At 33.9% G+C, this 17,725-nt stretch overlaps 1 protein-coding gene across 1 annotated transcript in view; it reads right to left on the bottom strand.

Annotated features, from left to right (window-relative positions):
* Positions 1 to 17,725, bottom strand: part of ADAMTS17 (ADAM metallopeptidase with thrombospondin type 1 motif 17) — a 451,660-nt gene that overhangs the window by 117,138 nt on the left and 316,797 nt on the right. Inside the window, 2 exon segments of the mRNA XM_074295031.1 lie at positions 4,698 to 4,857; positions 8,642 to 8,799. Coding sequence (XP_074151132.1) covers positions 4,698 to 4,857; positions 8,642 to 8,799 — 318 coding nt within the window.

The raw sequence follows: 17,725 nt of genomic DNA, 5'->3' as shown, positions 1-17,725 counted from the left end.
TCCCAATTATCTTTTGTACAATGCTCAAACTGGAATACCATGCAGCCAATCATAACTCAAGCATGAAAAAATTATCAAAAGGACAAGAACATAGATACCTATTCATTTAACACTACCTATATACAAACTGATGATGAAAGCTCAAAATATGCAATTATTTTAAGTAATGATCACAGGATCACAGATGATTTTCTAAAAAACTCTCATTTTACATTCAAGAAAAGTCAAATCAATTTGACCCAAATCACAAAACATATCAGCAATAGAGATAGAACTGAATTCCTGATTTCCTTATTTGGTCCTTTTTGTACCATGCTTTATGAAAATAAGCCATGAAAACCATGAAGACTACATATACATACAATTCAGTTGTTAGCTTAGGGGAAGGTCACTTATATTAATAGTTAATCTTTATCCATTTCATACCAGCTCCAAAATATATAGTCTTAAGTCCAAATACAGTTATTATGGGCAATAATCTGAAGAAGCAGGGACTGGGAAGCAAAGTCACCTAGTTGCATGCTATCCATTCCCTAGGTAAACAATACATTAGGAGCTTATACAGAGTTATAGAGGTAGAGAGGTTCTAGTAATCATGTAAGAATTGATTCCTCTATGAAGATTCTAGAAGAACTGTCCAGAGAGCTATTTCAGTATGAGAGCTATGAATTCTCCTTAGTTTTAGAAAGGTAGGGAGGATGCTGGCACTTTTCCTGTTCAATGGAGCTGTTCCCTTCAGTGAAAATCAGTGATTGAACTAAGATAAGCTGGTAACAAATTTGAAATTGATTGAGAAAGGAGAAGCGTAATAAGAGCCAGGAGAAAGGGAGAAAATATCACTAGGATATTGCTTCCTCTCTTCAACTTTAATGAGCAGTGTGATTAAATGGTGTCCAAAAATTCCATTATTTAAAAAAAAATTGTCCTTAATGTGGAATCTTATCATTTTGAGTTATGTTAATAGTAATAACAACTAGCATTTATATAGTACCTTAAGGTTTACAAAGAGTTTTACAAATATCTCATTTCATCCTCATAACAATCCTGGGAGATAGATGCTAATACTCCCATTTTATGGATGAGAAAACTAAAATAAACAGAGGTTAAGTGATCTTCTTTGTGACCTAGTTTAAATTTTTAAGAAAACATTTTAAGTGTGTGAATCTGGATTTGAGCTCAGGTCTTGATTTTACATTCAATGCTCTATTCATTGAACCATCCAGCTACTATTAGGAAGCCCAACACTCCTAGCCTGGTTAAAGGGAAATAGGGCTATCAATTATTCATACCATAGGTAGACACATTAATTTTTCTAATGCTGTTTTTCCTAATATTGTTGTCTTCTGTTTGGAGTAGAAAATTGCTGGGGTTCTTATTGTTTTGTCCTTCATTCTCAAAGAGGACCATAACATCAGGGAAGTGATGTTGTGACATGCGAGTAAGTTGGATTTAAGTGAGGAAAGGCTGTGCAAGATCACCTTACTTTCCCCTACAGAACTATCTGGGTCCAGTGGCAAGATATAGATCAAGCTGAGTGAATCTGTTTTTCTAGTACCAGGACACAGGTCTCCATATCTATTCTGTGCTATTTTCCCACACTGTGCTTGCCAGAAATTCCACCAATTAGAAATATTGCTGGTTAAAAAACATTCTGGGAAAGGTGAAGATATTATCCAAAATTGCAATTCTTACTATATAGGATCTTAGGCAAATCATTTATTTAACCTCTGGGTGGTTGGTGTAAAATGGGTTGGAATAAAAAGTTACAATAGTTAAGATTTACATAGTGACTGAAGATTTATAAAATGTTTTCTTCAAAACCAAAGTGAAATATTATTTTTTTTTCCATTTCAAGGGTGGAGAAACTGAGGCATAGAGAGATTAAGTACTTCAATGATCTCTGATGATTTCAATTCTATGACCTATATTGAACTGAATCAATATGTCACAGAGCTCAAATTTAGTAAGGAAAAAAAAGGATTTTTAAAGAGAGGAGAAAAATGTATTGAAAACTTATTTCAGCATACAGAGCACTAGGAGATTTGTGATTCCCTGGTGAGAAACTTTAGTACTCAAAGGAGAATTAAAGGCAAAGGCACTTGAAGGTGAAGAGAAGAAAGGCTCCAGGAACCATGAAACAAGAAAGAAAAGGAAATGGGGAAGAACCTAAGACAAATCTCTTCTATTTTGTAATCTTGCTATTGGTTAGCCATTATTATTTTCTGCATATCTCTTCAGAGGGGAAAAGGTCCCTTTCCTCTTAACCTTCTCCATGGCCTATTTTTACTGCTCCTATCCCTCATTGCCCTACCATGATGGGAGGGTAGAGGACAAGGGAGAAGAGAGACTAGTTGTCCAGCACTAAAATGAGAACTTGTCACCTTATTTGGTAGAATTTTTTGTGACAGCATAAAACATAGGTTTTCCTACAGGATTCTATGCCATGTATAAATTTATACATTAGAGATAACTATGTATTCTAGCAAGGTTCAAATATTTAACCTTCATGAATCCCTTAGAACCTGGATTAATAACTAATGGTAACAACTATTTATAGAATGTTTTAAAGTTAGCCAAGTATTTTATATTTTTTAGCTCATTTGAGCCTCAGAACAATCCTTTGGGGTAGGAACTACAGATACACTTGAGGAAACAAACTTATAGAGGACTAAGTTCAGCATTATAGACACCTTATTGTGAAAAAAATGCTGTCAATGACATCTACTAGCTGGGTAGCTAAGGCTGGGCATATCACACTTGATAACTTCTTATTATAGATCTTATTAACTGTCTTAGTGGAAGAGATTCTTCTACTTTGGTCTTTGCAATGGTACTTGATAGAATCTAGTTTGAACTATATCTAGTAGGAGAAAGTTTTTAAGTCCTAACAATAAATAATGGAATGTGGCAACAACATAAAACAATTCTACATATGTTGGCTGTCTAACAAGCTCAATCTATTCCTCTTGAACATTCAAATCCTTTCTGCCTTTTCATGGAAGTTACTGTAGATAAAAAGTTTTCTTTATGACTTATAGGTAGTACTGGAGAGGCAGGATAGGTAGCTAAAATATAAGGTGCCTGCAAAGTCTTGATTTGGTTTTGAGTTTTAACATGTTAAAACCATTGGGACCATATACAGAATGGAAACCTAAATATGCCTTTCCAAAGCTAAAATAATTTAAAAATTAAAACTTCAATCTTTAAAACGATCCCTTAGGAGATTAGAAGATTATTAGATTTATAGCAGAGACTGGAGAAAATATTATTTAGTTGGAAAAAAAGAAAAAAATTCAGTTTTGTTTAGCTAAGATAAAACTTTTGAGAAATATAATACACAATAAAAATACCTAATAATTTTTCTCAAATTAAAGGAAAAAAATTATAAATGGGAGACCAAGAACAAGTAACTTGAATCTTCTGACTAAAAGAGTAGAGTGAAGTCTAGGCCATGAATTTAAAACAGCCTTCATTTGTACATAAAATTTCCCATTTTATGTACTGGGCCAGAGGCAATTTCTTTTAAACATAGCAACACACTCAGGATTAACCACTGGCAAAAATGAAGAATAAGTTTCTTTTTTTTTTTTTTTTTTTTTTTTTTTTTTTTTTTCTGAGGTAATTGGGGTTAAGTGACTTGCCCAGGGTCACACAGCTAGGAAGTGTTAAGTGTTTGAGATCACATTTGAACCCATCCTCCTGACTTCAGGGCTCTATCCATTGCACCACCTAGCTGCCCCAAGAATAAATTTCTTTTCTGTATTCCCAAATGTCCTTTTGGTACTTTCTTCCTTATTCCTTTTCATGTCCAAATGCTTACCCTCAAATTAGTCTCTCAATGCCTAGGACAAAGGCTTGCTGTGGTTACCCTACCTTATGAGGGAATGCTGTAGTCACCTTTAGGAAACAAAAAACAAACAAACAAACAAAACATATCTTATACTCATTCTATGAGATCTTTGATATGCTCTCGTTCTGAAGAGCTGAATGAATAATGGGTGAAAAAGCAGTGTAAGGTTCAGAATATCCTAGGTGATTCACTTATATCTGGGTCTCAGTTTACTGCTCTGTAAAATGTGTAGATTCTATCAGATAGTCTTTAGGGTCTTTTCAACCTCTAAATTCCATCGTTCTGTGATTTCTCTCAGATAATGATGGTACTTCAATAGCTTCTTTGAAGGCCTAAGCTAAAAGGCATTCTTTTCCCTATGAAATAATAACTAAATGAAAATTTCAGATATTATGGTTAAGTTGCAGAGGTCTTTGCAGGAAGGAATGCTTTCTGGCACCCCTCAGATAACGTCATATAGGTGACTTGAACACCGTCATATGAAACTTACCCTTTGCATAGTCATGACTGGCCAATTCAGCAAACCAATTATATTTCAAGAACTGTGTAAAAAAGGTCTACAGCCACTGGCAAAAACTAAAATTGGGTGATGATGACCTGATGAAGTATTTCTGTTAGAATATCTGCCAAGGGATCTTTTAAGTAGTGATTTTCAGACTTGCTTCTGATCATTTTTATAGTCGGTGAAAAATGATTCAATTTCCATGGAAATTTAGGTTTCCATAGCATAGCCTTCCCCATAGCATTTGTACTCTGGCAGCTTTTTTCATTGCACTCACTGTTTTTCCCCTCCTTCCCTTTGCAAAACCTAAAGCCAAACAATCATAGCCATTTCCCATCAGCTTACCTCCGCCACACTGCACACTGCATCCTTCCCAACCGCTATGAGTCCAGATGTATAAAGAATCCTGTAGCTTTTCAGGTTCACTTTGAATTTCTGCAGTATAGTTTACAGGAACGGTATATTCATAATGAATCCCATAATTTTGATCATGAAATAGTAAAACCTAGATCATCAGCAAAAGAAAAGTCCATTGTGATGTACATTCAGTCCACAGACTGCTTAATGTTTAAACCATGCAACACCATTTTTGATTATCCAACCAGTAATTCTTTGATGGACTAAATAAGAGGAAAATTCACTATTTTAGTCCAGAATTCCTCAGCAAGAATACTCATATATTTGGTAGCAAAAGCAAATCTACTAGCACCTTGGGATAGCAAGACAACTTTTAAACTTCTCCACTGCTGAACTGAAGCCACTCCAAATTTTTTTCCTGGCATCCCCACACTTATTAAGGTACTTAATCACCATCATGGATTTCCATTATTTTCAGCTGGAGAGGGTGATATATGTTAATAGGATTGTTCAGCTAAAAATCTTTCAGCCTTAATTACCTACTAATAGATAGTCAGCCAAACCTGAGTTAAGTAATTGGCCATTTCACCTGTGAAACTGATTTTATAGACTGAAAAAAATGCAACTGATTTTTAACTGTGCAGGTATTGCTAAAGTTGGAATTTTTACTTCTTATAAAATAAGAATTTCCAAGTAAAGGATTTCTATATAATTTCTATAATGTCATATAACCCATTATTCTGCTCTTGTATTGTCCTAAAAAAGGCTTTGGATCTCACATAGAACTTTGCTTGGACCTTCCCAAAGCATTTAAATTTTGTATTATCATTTTTTGGTCATGTGTTTTCAAATGGCATATTCTCTTATTAAACTAAATAAACTTCATGAGGGCAGGATTATATCTTAATTCAATTTTATATCTCTTCCTAATGACTTAACATAGTGTCTTATACAAGTTGATGTTCAATAAATATTCAGTGAAATTGTTGATATCTACTATATTCTGTTAGTGGAAGATAGCCAAAGTGTTGTACCAAAAAATCACCACAGAACCCTTGTAACAAATTGGCTTGAGTGAGCCATAAAACCAGCCTTACTGACCTTCACTATTAGACTGGGAAAGATGTGCTTTAAATATTTCCTTTATACTCTATATTCCAGGGATGCAATTTTACCAATGGAACATGTTTATCAATGGAGTGTTTTAGATAAACTTATATTTAAGTTGCTTTAACTTCATTTTCTCATTGAAGGGCTCACATGAACATTTTGAAGGAGAGTTTGAATGCAGCTGAATCTGTTACAGATCTGTTTTCCAGAATAATCAACATGAAAAGTTTGTTCATTTTCTTCAATAAGTAATGAAAGGAAACAGATATTTCACCTCTTTATATCTGAATTACCTTTGTATAAAATAGCATTTATTGTGGAAAGTATAAAGCAACGTGGTTAAGAAGGGGATGTCTTTTCTCTAAGTTTGGAAGGATTATTCAATTTTCTAAAGCCAGGCAGTTATTAATCTCACTTTAAAGCTGGGAGGTCTATGACTACATGCCCAGCATTGGATAACAGCAGAGACTACTAAAGCCCACCCTGATTTTATTTAAGGCAATCAAGGTGTTAGCAATGTGTTGTATTAGACAAAGGAATTCAGCAGGTCCAAGATATCACCCAACTTGGGAAGTGCTTGGCTTGTTGCAGACTACTGGGGGAGGTGTAGTGCAAAAATAACTAACTAAACATCCATTTATCCAAGAAATATACTTTTAGTAATGCAGTTGGAGAAATGCCTTAAGCATTTTAAAACTACTCCTTAAAAGAGATCTTTATTATCTCAGTATGAACATTAGACCAGTGAATCAAGAGTCCATATGAAACCAATTTTATGCAATTTTGTAGCCACGTATAATTTTTTTTGTGTATATAATTGGTTTCAAATGCAGGTCACCAAGGCTTCCCGGATGCTTCTGGCTCTCTTAATACAGGGTACTCCCTTAATGTTAGGATAAGTTTTCTATTTGGGGGGAGAGAGTTATCATCCCCTTCATTCTTATATATATAAATATTTTAAAAAACATCCAATTTCAAGAAAAAAAAGATTAATGCTAAATTTAGAGGAAGAGTTTTAACTATACAAAATGTTTTGAATGAGTTTTTTATTACTGTCCAAGTTAATTCAGGCTGCCTGTTTTCTTTGAGGAATTCACCTAGATACTTTATGAAATAAAGTAGAAAAGGGAGAATTCACCCACATTATTGCTATTTGCTAGAATAAGTAAATTCATGTGAATTGTTGATGATTATTAGTAGGATGTTTATTGTTGTCTTTGTGTCTTCTTTTAGACATTCTTGATAACTGATTTAGAAAAAAGGAACCAATTTCTTAAGAAAGAAGCTGCTTGTTAGACCACAATGCAAAATAACCTTGTGGCTGAAAAGTATCTGAGGCAAAAAAGAAAAAAAATTGAGGTCATAAGACTTCAGCTTATGCATAGGAGTGGGTTTGAAGGAACAAGTAGGCCATGAATTATGTCAGCAATATTTCTGAGCAACTGACTATGGTCAATGAAGTTATATCTAAAACCAAACCTCAATAAAGACATAGTAGGAAAGGAAAAAAAATTAAAAGAATAACAAATCAATTTATAGTTTAAAAGCCCTCATGATTTTCTTTCTGTAGTTGAAGTTAAAACTGTGTCTTAGAAGAACACTTGAATAATAGTGTCTAAGTAATCCACTATATTATATTTAGTGCTAAGAGACCATCCTCCTGGAGTAAAATTAGCTGAATAATATACACAGGCATACACACACACACACACACACACACACACACACACACACACACACATTGAGTCTTTTATCAGATTTAAATATGACAAATGTAAGGGGAAAAACACTATAATGGAATAGTTTTGTGTATGCAATAAAAAAAAAAAAGGATAGAAGGCAGCTTAATTGAGAAACCCTATTAAGAACATGAGTCAAATTCTTTGATAAGATCATTTAAACTTTAATGTTTCTTTCTCCAAATGCACAAAAATTTAGAATTACAGGATAAAGACTTCTGTGATAAAATACAAGCACTATTCTTCATATTTACTGAGACGTAATGACTGAATTATACTGGTGCAAGTTAGCCATAAGGACTTGCCCAGTATAACAATCATTAGATATCAACACAATATACTGAGGAAAATGATTCCCTTATCTGAGCAGGAGTGGGAAGGAAGAAGCATCTTAAAAAAAAAATCATCATTTATTGTGGATAAAAATGTGCTCTCACTGTGGAGAATCAGGTATTCGTTTGATATTACTTCAAATATTATTACACCACTATTTCCACTTAAAATGAGAAAAACAATAGCCTTTACAAACAGCATGAGTTGCTCAAGACAACTAGGGAATGAACAATATATAATTATTCTTTATGCGACCTAAATCTTAATGCTATTTGGATGGGAAAATGCAACTTTTCATGTTTAAAAAAGGTAGTTTTCAACATGAATTAATTTATAGTAAGAATCTATAATCATAATCATATAAGACAAAAATGTATAATTTAAAGCATATTCTCTTTCTTTATTCATTCAGTTTTCAATAGTTGCTACATTGATAATCACTCCTGAATAGGAAGTTTCCTTTAAAGATGATGAAAATGCTTTTAAAGAAGAGATATACACTTGGCTTTAGAAAGGGAGGAGAATCCTATGACCTATGTTTTAGTGTCTTGCATAGAGGAGATTAAAGGCAATTATGAAATTTGTCTGAGCATCCAATATCACTTCCTTACCCTTGTAAAACATCAAGGAAAATCTTTTTATTCCAGGTCATAATGAATGGAATAAACTGTTAAGACATCTTACCTCCTCCCTCTCTATCCCCTTGGACCACATTACTTTTGAGAAATATAAAAAAGAATATGAAGTTACCATCAGATGCAGTGGTATTTTAGTTGGTCCCTTGGCAGATATTTTCTCCCACAGACCCCTTCTGACATAGCGGACAGTAGTGCCTGCGATCTGAAATTCACCAGGAAGTTCAATCTTCCAGTCACTATTTATGGATTTCTTACTGGAGTCTCTGAGAGCTAGAAAGAAAATTCAAGACCACCCAATCAAATTAAAATAGAAATTCTTCCCTTGAAATGTACAAAACTAAGAGGCATCTTTCTTTTGATAAGGATACTCCATGAAATCTCTTCAAAGAGGAAAATAATACACTGGTGTAGAAGGAAAAAAGGCAAATCTTTATGAGAAACATGATTATAAAGCAAGAATGAGATTAATGAGATTCAAGGTTAAAATTAATTCCATCAATAAGCATTTCTTAAGCACCTGCTATATGCCAGGCACCATGCTAAGTACTTGGCACTGGTCACATAGAAAAAAAAAGAGACAAAAGGCAATCCCAGACCTAAAGGAGTTCACAATCTAATGGAAAAAGATAACAAACAAATTAATGTATACAACAAGCTACATAAGGGATAAACAGGAAATAATTTAAAAAGGTAAAGCATTAGAATTAAGAGGACTTAAGAAAAGCTTCCTTTGGAAGATGGATTTTTAGTGGGGACATGAAAGAACACTAAGAAGCTAGGAGGCAGAGATAGAGACAACAGTCCAAGTACAGGGGACAGTCAGAGAAAATGCTGGAGCTGAGAGATAGAGGGCCAGCCAGGAGGCTGGTATCCCTGGACTGAACAGAATGTTGTGAGGAGTAAGGGATGAGAAGACTGGGGAGTTGGGTTTGAATGTTTAGGCCAAATAGGGAATTTTTATATTTGATCCTGGAAGCAATAGGGAGCCATTGATGATTATTGAGTGGGAGTGAGGGGTGATCCAGTCAGACCTGTGCTTTAGGAAAAGCATTTTGGTATCTGCATGGAGGATGGATTGGAGTGAGAAGACTTGAAAAGACAGCCCTCCTACTCCCAGACCTTAAATTGGCTATTTCAACAGTCCGAGTGTGAGATGATGGCCTGCACAAGGGTGGTAACAGTATCAGAGGGGAGAAGGGGGAATATTCAAGAGATGTTGCAAAAATGAAAATAGAACTAGCCAATAAATTAGATATGGAAAGGGGGATAAGCAAGAGTGACATTTGGAGGATGACACCTAGATTGTGAATCTGATGGGCTTAGAGGATGGTGTGAGAGGAACAAGAAAGTATGGAGGCAGGGAGGGTTTAGGAGGGAAGAGAATGAGTTCAGTTCTGGACATGCATAGTCTTTAGTCTGTAGAGAATGGACAAGCATACATTTTAGGGGAAAAATGTACTGGTTGCTCGATCATTAGCTGGATTTCTTTTTTCAAAATCCCACATAAGATAGAAACTTTACTTCAGATTATGAAAATAAAATATCCTAACCACATTCTCTTGAATTTAATGGCATTATTTTGTTAGGTGAGGCAGCTAGGTGTCTCAGTGGATAGAGTGTTGGACTCAGAATCTGAAAGATGGGAGTTCAGCTCCAGACTCAGATGCTTTAACCTATAGTTGGTTGTCTCAATCCACTGAAGAAGGAAATGGCAAATCACTCCAGTGTCTTTGCCAAGAAAAACCCATTGACAGTATTGGTATACCATGGTCCTCAGGGTCACAAAGAACATGACACAACTGAACAACTAAACAATATCAATAATAGATACAATTCATTTTACCTGTCTATGCAAATGACAGATTATATAATTTTAATGTGTCATATATTAAGAAAATAATTTGTTTCTCTAGCAAAGATTTTCATATTTAAAGTTACTTGCCTGGAGCTTTTCAGTATTGTTGCCTTAACTCAAATACCTTTTAAAGCATTGGGGTTATTCAATATTTGAAAAGTAAATGTTCCTTCAAGACTCAAATACAGTTCCATTAAAACTGATTTATACTTTAATATTTGTAGTTATTTGCCTAGAGCTTTTTAGTATTACTTCCCCAATTAGAGTATCTCTTAAGGTATTGGGAGTTATCTAGTATTTGTAAAATAAATGTTTTCCTTCAGGACACAATTGTTTACTACATTAAAAGTACGTTTTGAAAAACCCAAGCACTAGACATGTGGAAAGTAAACTCTCAACAGATGTCTGAAACTGATGCCCCATGGATGTATTCTGTGGGTAGCACTCCAAGTGTCCCGGATGTGTTCCTGACACATATTTAACTTTTTATTCTTGAAGTTTACATGTTTTCTCTATCACACCTCAAGGTAGAATTAAATATATATAATAACACAACAGCATTAAAGCATGATTGGCCACAAGGATAAATTCTGTTTCCAATACAAGTCCCATGATTTATTTTTTGAACAATTGTTCAGCCAATATTTCCATTTTGTCTTTAAACCTAAGGGAAAAACTATGTGTTCTCTTCTATACTCTGAGCAGTTTAAGTAAAAGCTATAAATCTAGATATCACTATCTAGAACTCTTCAGTAGAGGGGCATGCACTTAACTTTTAGGAAAAAGAGGCAAATGACAAAAAAACAAGCTAGATAATTTAGAGGCATTCAAAGTGCACCTTTCAGGTTTTATCTTGTTACCTAGTAGATATTCAGCTTCCTACACTTTCTAAATTCTAAATCTTCAGTATTCTAATTATGATAATGAGAGATAACAAACTTATCAATCACCAAAGATTAAATTACATTCAGAAGTTTATACTTAAAATGGCAAAACAGATTCATATATATTATAGAAAGTTTTTCAACATAAAAGGAAGAAGCCAAAAAAGGTTTTCTGTTAACTCTATTCCTTAAGTAATGGATTTAACCAAAATTTAATGCACCATTTAGCAATCTCATTTGCCTAATAAAAACCCTATGGAAGTTTCTTATTGTTATAAAACAGATTCTCTATTCAGAACTTTAGAATAGTTAGCTGAGAATCTACCCATGAGAGGTTTTATGATCTACATTGATAGAATGAGTGCCCCCAAAAAAGGAAATCAGAGATACTTGAAATATTGAGAACTGAAATTCAGTTTTATGTTAATAGAAATAAAATTCTCAGGAGCTCTTGTTATTTAACATATTTTAAGTGTTTTGTAAACTTTCATTAGGCCTGGAGAAGCACAGATATAGAAAAGTAAGAAATTATCTAGGCCTTTACTTGATAAATGAATTCCTTTTATATTATGCTAAAGTAGGTCATTAGACAGGCATTGCATGAATATCAAAGAAGAGTTCCCTATTTCAGAAAGGAAGTACATTCCATTTTGTATGGTTCTAATTATAAGGATACCATTCTTTACATTGAGTCTAAAATCTGCTTTTTCCCCTCCCTTCCCTTTCTTCCCTCCTTTCCTCTCTTTCTTCCTTTCTTTTTTTCCCCTTCCTTCTTTCTTCCCATCTTAATCATCCTTTTTTTTTTTTTTTTTGCAAACAGTTCAATTCATCAAGAAATCTCACCTAGAATTGATTATCATTCTCCAGATATAGTCTAATTAGCACAAAATACAGTAGAATTATAATCTTCCCTTCTCTGGTGATATACTTCTATTAATACAACTTAAAGATACATTATTTTTTTTAAACAATTGTAATACATCTTTGATTCATTGAATTCATAGTCAATTAAAACCATTACTCTTGAATGATTTTTTTGGCCATATATCTCCTGCAATAGAATGGGGGTTGGATGGAGGAAGGGAAGTCCAGGAAATAGATTTAGTGATGGAGACATTCTCTAAATTCATAGATAATTTCATATCTCTTAGCTATCTAAGAACTTGTTCTTAATGAGATGTTAGAACTTGTTCTTAAAGAGGTGTTGTCTACAAAAAGGAAGAGAGATATGAAATTCACTAGATCTAGACTATTTTGCAAGTGAAAGTTGAGGAAATTGTAATTTATTTTCTATCTTGGATTACCCAAAATTGGAGTTTTGAGTACAAATTTGTTTGTATATAGTGTGTAGCAAAGTAACAAGGGTTCTACTGAATGTTTAAAGCATGAAGAACAATGGAGGTTTTAATTTGGGGCTGAATCTATCTATCTATCTATCTATCTATCTATCTATCTATCTATCTATCTATCTATCTATCTATGTCTCATTTCTGAGAGATTTACTTAAGCATGCAATGTAGAAAATACTTAAAACAATACCATGTGGATAGCAGGATAGCAGCATGAAAACAAAGGTGTTGAAAACTAATATTTAGAAGCTCTGGTATCTGGAATTTTATCCATTTCCTTTTTGAAAAGTATACAATATGTGCAGAGCTCCCCAGCTACTGAAAGGCATGATATTGGGATATCAACAAGTACTATGTGACTTGATCTATGGGGAACTGGATCTCTTCATTACTGGATACCCTTACATTCCATTTTTTAATTCTCAGGTTCTTATAATGTAGGTTTTTGTTATTAAATGTTTTTGTGATGAATGCAAAGGTGTCAAAATGTGAAGCTTGTTCTCACAGTAACCAAATTCTCAGCCACAATCTCCCCGGGTTCTCATGTTCCATGCACATGTATCAAAAAAACTGCTCTACTAATATAAACCTTGGGTAGACTGGTGTTTGAGAGGTGTTGGATTTCCTTATTCCAAAGATAGCTTGTCTTTTGGCCTGATTTCCAGTTTAAAAGCATGTTTTCTTAGTCTATAATATTTAATCATTGTGTCTTTTCATTTCCAGTTAGAATTTTAAAGTATACTTTCAAATTATGAAAACGACCAATCTCCTTAATCTTTCAGGGTCCCACTGGACATTATGCTAATTCAATAAGTATTAAGTTATAGACTTCCTGATAGACATATTTTAAAACTATAATTTCATATTCAGCTTTTTGTGCCAGGTCCTACATTTAAACATTTTTGTAGATTATGTAAATATATGTTTATAAATAAAAAGGAGGTAGCCTAGTCATGTAATCAGGGAGAGAGATAAGAATTGAAGAAACCCAATATTATAGTTGTATCTATATAATTTTAAAAGAATTAGAGAATGGCTTTTTCCATCTTGAGTATAATATGCAAGTTTATGGAAGAGCATGGATAATGCAGAGGAAAAGAAGACATTGTTACTGTCAGCTTTGGAAAAAGGCCCAAATTGATGAAAGAAATGATAATTTCTTCACTATTATATGTGATTTAATTTTATTTTATGAAGTCTTTGAAATATTTATACGTACCATAGTAACAATTCTAAAGATAGCAAAAGGGACTTCAGAGACTCTTTGGCACAACCTATACTTAACTAAAAATCTCTTTTACAATATGGTACAGTAAGAAGAATGTTAGACTCTAGGTTAGAAGATATAGGCATAGCTTTGTTCCAAACTACCTGTGTAATCTTAGATTAAGTGACATCCTTTCTGAACTTTAGTTTCCTCACCTCTAAAATAAAGAGTTAAGAGTAAATGACATCTGAAGTCTCTTTATTTCTATAATGGTTACTAGTGAACAGTTATTTATTAAAAATGATTTTGTCCCATATCTGACTTTTAAAGACATGGTTGATTTCTCAGTTCTTCATATTATCATTGTCTTCCTTATCATTATAAACACACAAAAAAAAACCATTCAATATCAATAAATCCATAGATCTTTCAAAATTTTAAGTTGTAGATTTGAAGTTGTTGCCATGTTGTGGGTGAAATAATAAATACCATGAAAAGAGGGACATGGTAGAGTCAAAGCTATGGACCAGTATTCATACATGCCTTTTGGAGATTGCCTACAAAATTGTAATGGGTAGCAATGCTAAATTGGATTCTAATGGGGAAGGATAGTAGAAAAAGAGGGTAAAATATCATAGATGATTAAGAGAAGTGAAGACTCAATAGAAATTCCAGCTTTCTAAATGATTGGGTCATTACACTATTTTTGTTCTTTAAAATTACTTTGTTTCTCAGGAGGGTGGAATGTTTTAATTTGTATCTATTTCTTTGACTATCTCCTTCTGTAAGGTAATTAATATTTCTTTCTTACCTTTTCTTATTGCTTAAGGATTTACCTTGCTCACTTTGCAGGTGTTACTGAATTATTGAATTACATGGTGCCATGTATCCCCTTCCCCATTGCATAGGTTCTCTGGAAGGGCAGAAGCAGGGAGAATTAGAGGAGGAACAGGAGAGGTACACCTGGCAATCATTATAAAACCAAATATGGAAATACTATAGAAGTGTGGGGTGTACAGTCACACCTTCTACAATAAAAGTAATGGGAGAACTTTATATAAGTGAAATACAGCAAAACACCTAAGATGTAATTTAACCAGGATGTCAAACAGACAGCCTTTCTGTTATCACTACAAAATATTCTGACCATATAGCTAAAGAATGAATCAAGGAGTAAATATTAAAGAGTAGATATTCATCCTAAGGGAGAATGTGATATTCAATAATAGGAATGAGGTAAAGATACAGAAGACAGGACAGGGAGAGTTCAATATAAAATTTGAAAGCTAGCCAATGAAATTTATGATGTTGCCAACTAGGTTCTAGGAAAAAATATTCCAGGAGGTACTGCCAGAGCAGATGCTATAATTGTTGAATAAGAAGGAGGGTATATTGAACTACTAGCATTATTTCTGAAGTATTTTTTTCATCCAAATACTAAATGGGCCTAATATTGTCTAGTTGGTGAAACCTCAAGATCACAATTTGAGTGGAGAAACAGCTGTATGCACAGACATGATCCAGAACATCTTCACAGTAAATAAACTTTGAATGACCAAATAACACTTGCAATAATCACATTGTCCACAGATACTTTTAAATTTCTATGTGGCCACTCCAGTGGAGAGACACAGTTGTAATGGAAGACCTTGGCCTTTTTAAGCTAAGGTCTTCAGTTTGACGAGATCGCACACATTCAGTGATTAGGGCTGGGTAGAAACAGCCAAAGAAAGGCCTCTTTAACCTAGTCAAAGAAAAATCTAAGTAAATCTATATCTATGTATCTATCTATATCTATATCTATTTTTATCTGGAAGTAGAAGACGCTCAAGATTTCTGACCAAAACAGAAACTATTACTACTTATGTTCACTCTGAATCAATCAGAGCCTGAACAATGACCAAAGACCATAGCTTAAGCTAAAACCAAGGTCTCCCCTTCTATCCAGGGTCATTTCCAGTTGTCCAGATCTTTATCTGGCCACTGTTCCCAGATGGCTCTGGAGGGGAAAGTAAGGCAGATGAGCTTACACAGCCTTTACTTAAATGCAATTCACTTTTATATCATGGCACCACCTCCCCGATGTCATGGTGGTCTTTTAGAATGAAGCTCAAACAATAATATTCAGTTGTGTTTGATCCTTGTGACCCCATGGAATTGTCCATAGGGTTTTCTTGGAAAAGATACTGTAGTGGTTTGCCATTTCTCCATTTCTCTGGTGTGTCTACATTTTCGGACAAGGAACAGAGGCAAATAGGGTTAAATGACTTGCCAAGAGTCACACAACTAGTAATTTGTCTGAGGCTCTATTTGAAATTAGATCTTTCTCCTTATTCTGGTTTAACTATTGTGACCTTGGTTAAATTAATGACTGCAATAATCTAATTGTAGCATAATAATCCCAGTGTGCAGCACAGTACCTGACACACAGTAGGTATTTAATGAATGTTTATTGATTCTGACTCAGAGTATAGAACTAGTTTTGGCTCCCAGCAGCTCACAGTTAAAATGCAGACAGACTTCATCTAAGATTCTCTCAGAGTATAAGAAAGTTCACAGATTTTCTTTGATTTATAGTCAAAAAGACTATTACTTAACTGAATCATGCTACCCACATTATTATGGAGAAGTTATGTTCTTAAATTATAGAAGGAAACAAATACTTTTGCATCTGGACAAAGCATGGATTTGTTTTGCTTGACTACCCATATTTGTTACAAGTATTTTGCTTTTGCTTTTTTTTTTTCAATGAAAGGAATGATTTTTTTTTTTTTTGGAGAGGGCAAAGGGAATAGGAATAGGTTTTTAAGAGGAAGAAAAAAAGAAGCATTTTGTAAAATGCAGAGAAGCAAGGAAAAGGAAGTTCAGAAAGAAATCAAGTTAAGCAGGATGGTTTTGAAAGTAATATATTGAACTTATTATATCCTTTTTTTTTTCTTCCTGAGGCTGGGGCTAAGTGACTTGCCCAGGGTCACACAGCTAGGAAGTGTTAAGTGTCTGAGACCAAATTTGAACTCCGGTCCTCCTGACTTCAGGACTGGTGCTCTATCCACTTGCCACCTAGCTGCCCCAGTACTTGTTATATACTTAAAAAGAAAAGCAAGCTACATGTATTAGAGATTGACAGTTTAAGTAAATCCTTATTGTCTGCTTTAATTGGCATATATAAATGTTCATTTTAATCAGTATTTTTAAAATTCAGAATAAAAATATTTTTAAAAAAACAGTGTTGGGCTAGATTATATCTAACCATCCCCTTCTTAAAATCCTATGATGTTAATAAAAATCTACTCTCAATTGCTTTTTCTATTAAAATGAGAAGTTGGGGAATAACCGAGATTTTTTTCTTTTGTTTACAATGATTTAGGGTCTTCTTTCCTAGTTAAATAGAAGCATGTAGTAAATGTGAAATTAAGGCAACAAAAGAATAAAGGAAGGAGCAATCTTAGTCAAAGTACTTGAAAGAATCATCTACAATTTACAATTCAGTAAATATCTTTGAGTAGACTTGTGCTTGCTTCTAACTATCCAATAACCTACTTCCTATGTTATCTAGATCCTTTACTTTCTTCCATTTTTTTTTTATCCCAGAGAGAGAAGGGTGCATTGTTATTATAATCATCTTAATCCAGAATGATTTGGAGATTAGTTAGCTTATTCTTGAAATTTAAGCTTTCAAAACTTCAAAGTGCTGTATAGTTGCCAAATACAAAGAGGATTTGCTTTGGGGAAGCACAGAGGATTCTAAACCTACTTGTTTCTGTTACTACTTGGGTATTTGCTGATTCTAAAATTTCTTATTCATGAATTTCACCTGGGCCATTACTTTGAGTTCTTAAAAAAAAAATACAGAATATCTATCACTAGATAGGGACTCTCAACTGGCATTCTAGTTAGTGTT

The sequence above is a fragment of the Sminthopsis crassicaudata genome, chromosome 2, assembly GCF_048593235.1.
Source record: "Sminthopsis crassicaudata isolate SCR6 chromosome 2, ASM4859323v1, whole genome shotgun sequence".
Taxonomy (NCBI): Eukaryota; Metazoa; Chordata; class Mammalia; order Dasyuromorphia; family Dasyuridae; genus Sminthopsis; species Sminthopsis crassicaudata.
This window is presented reverse-complemented; position numbering and strand designations above follow the sequence as displayed.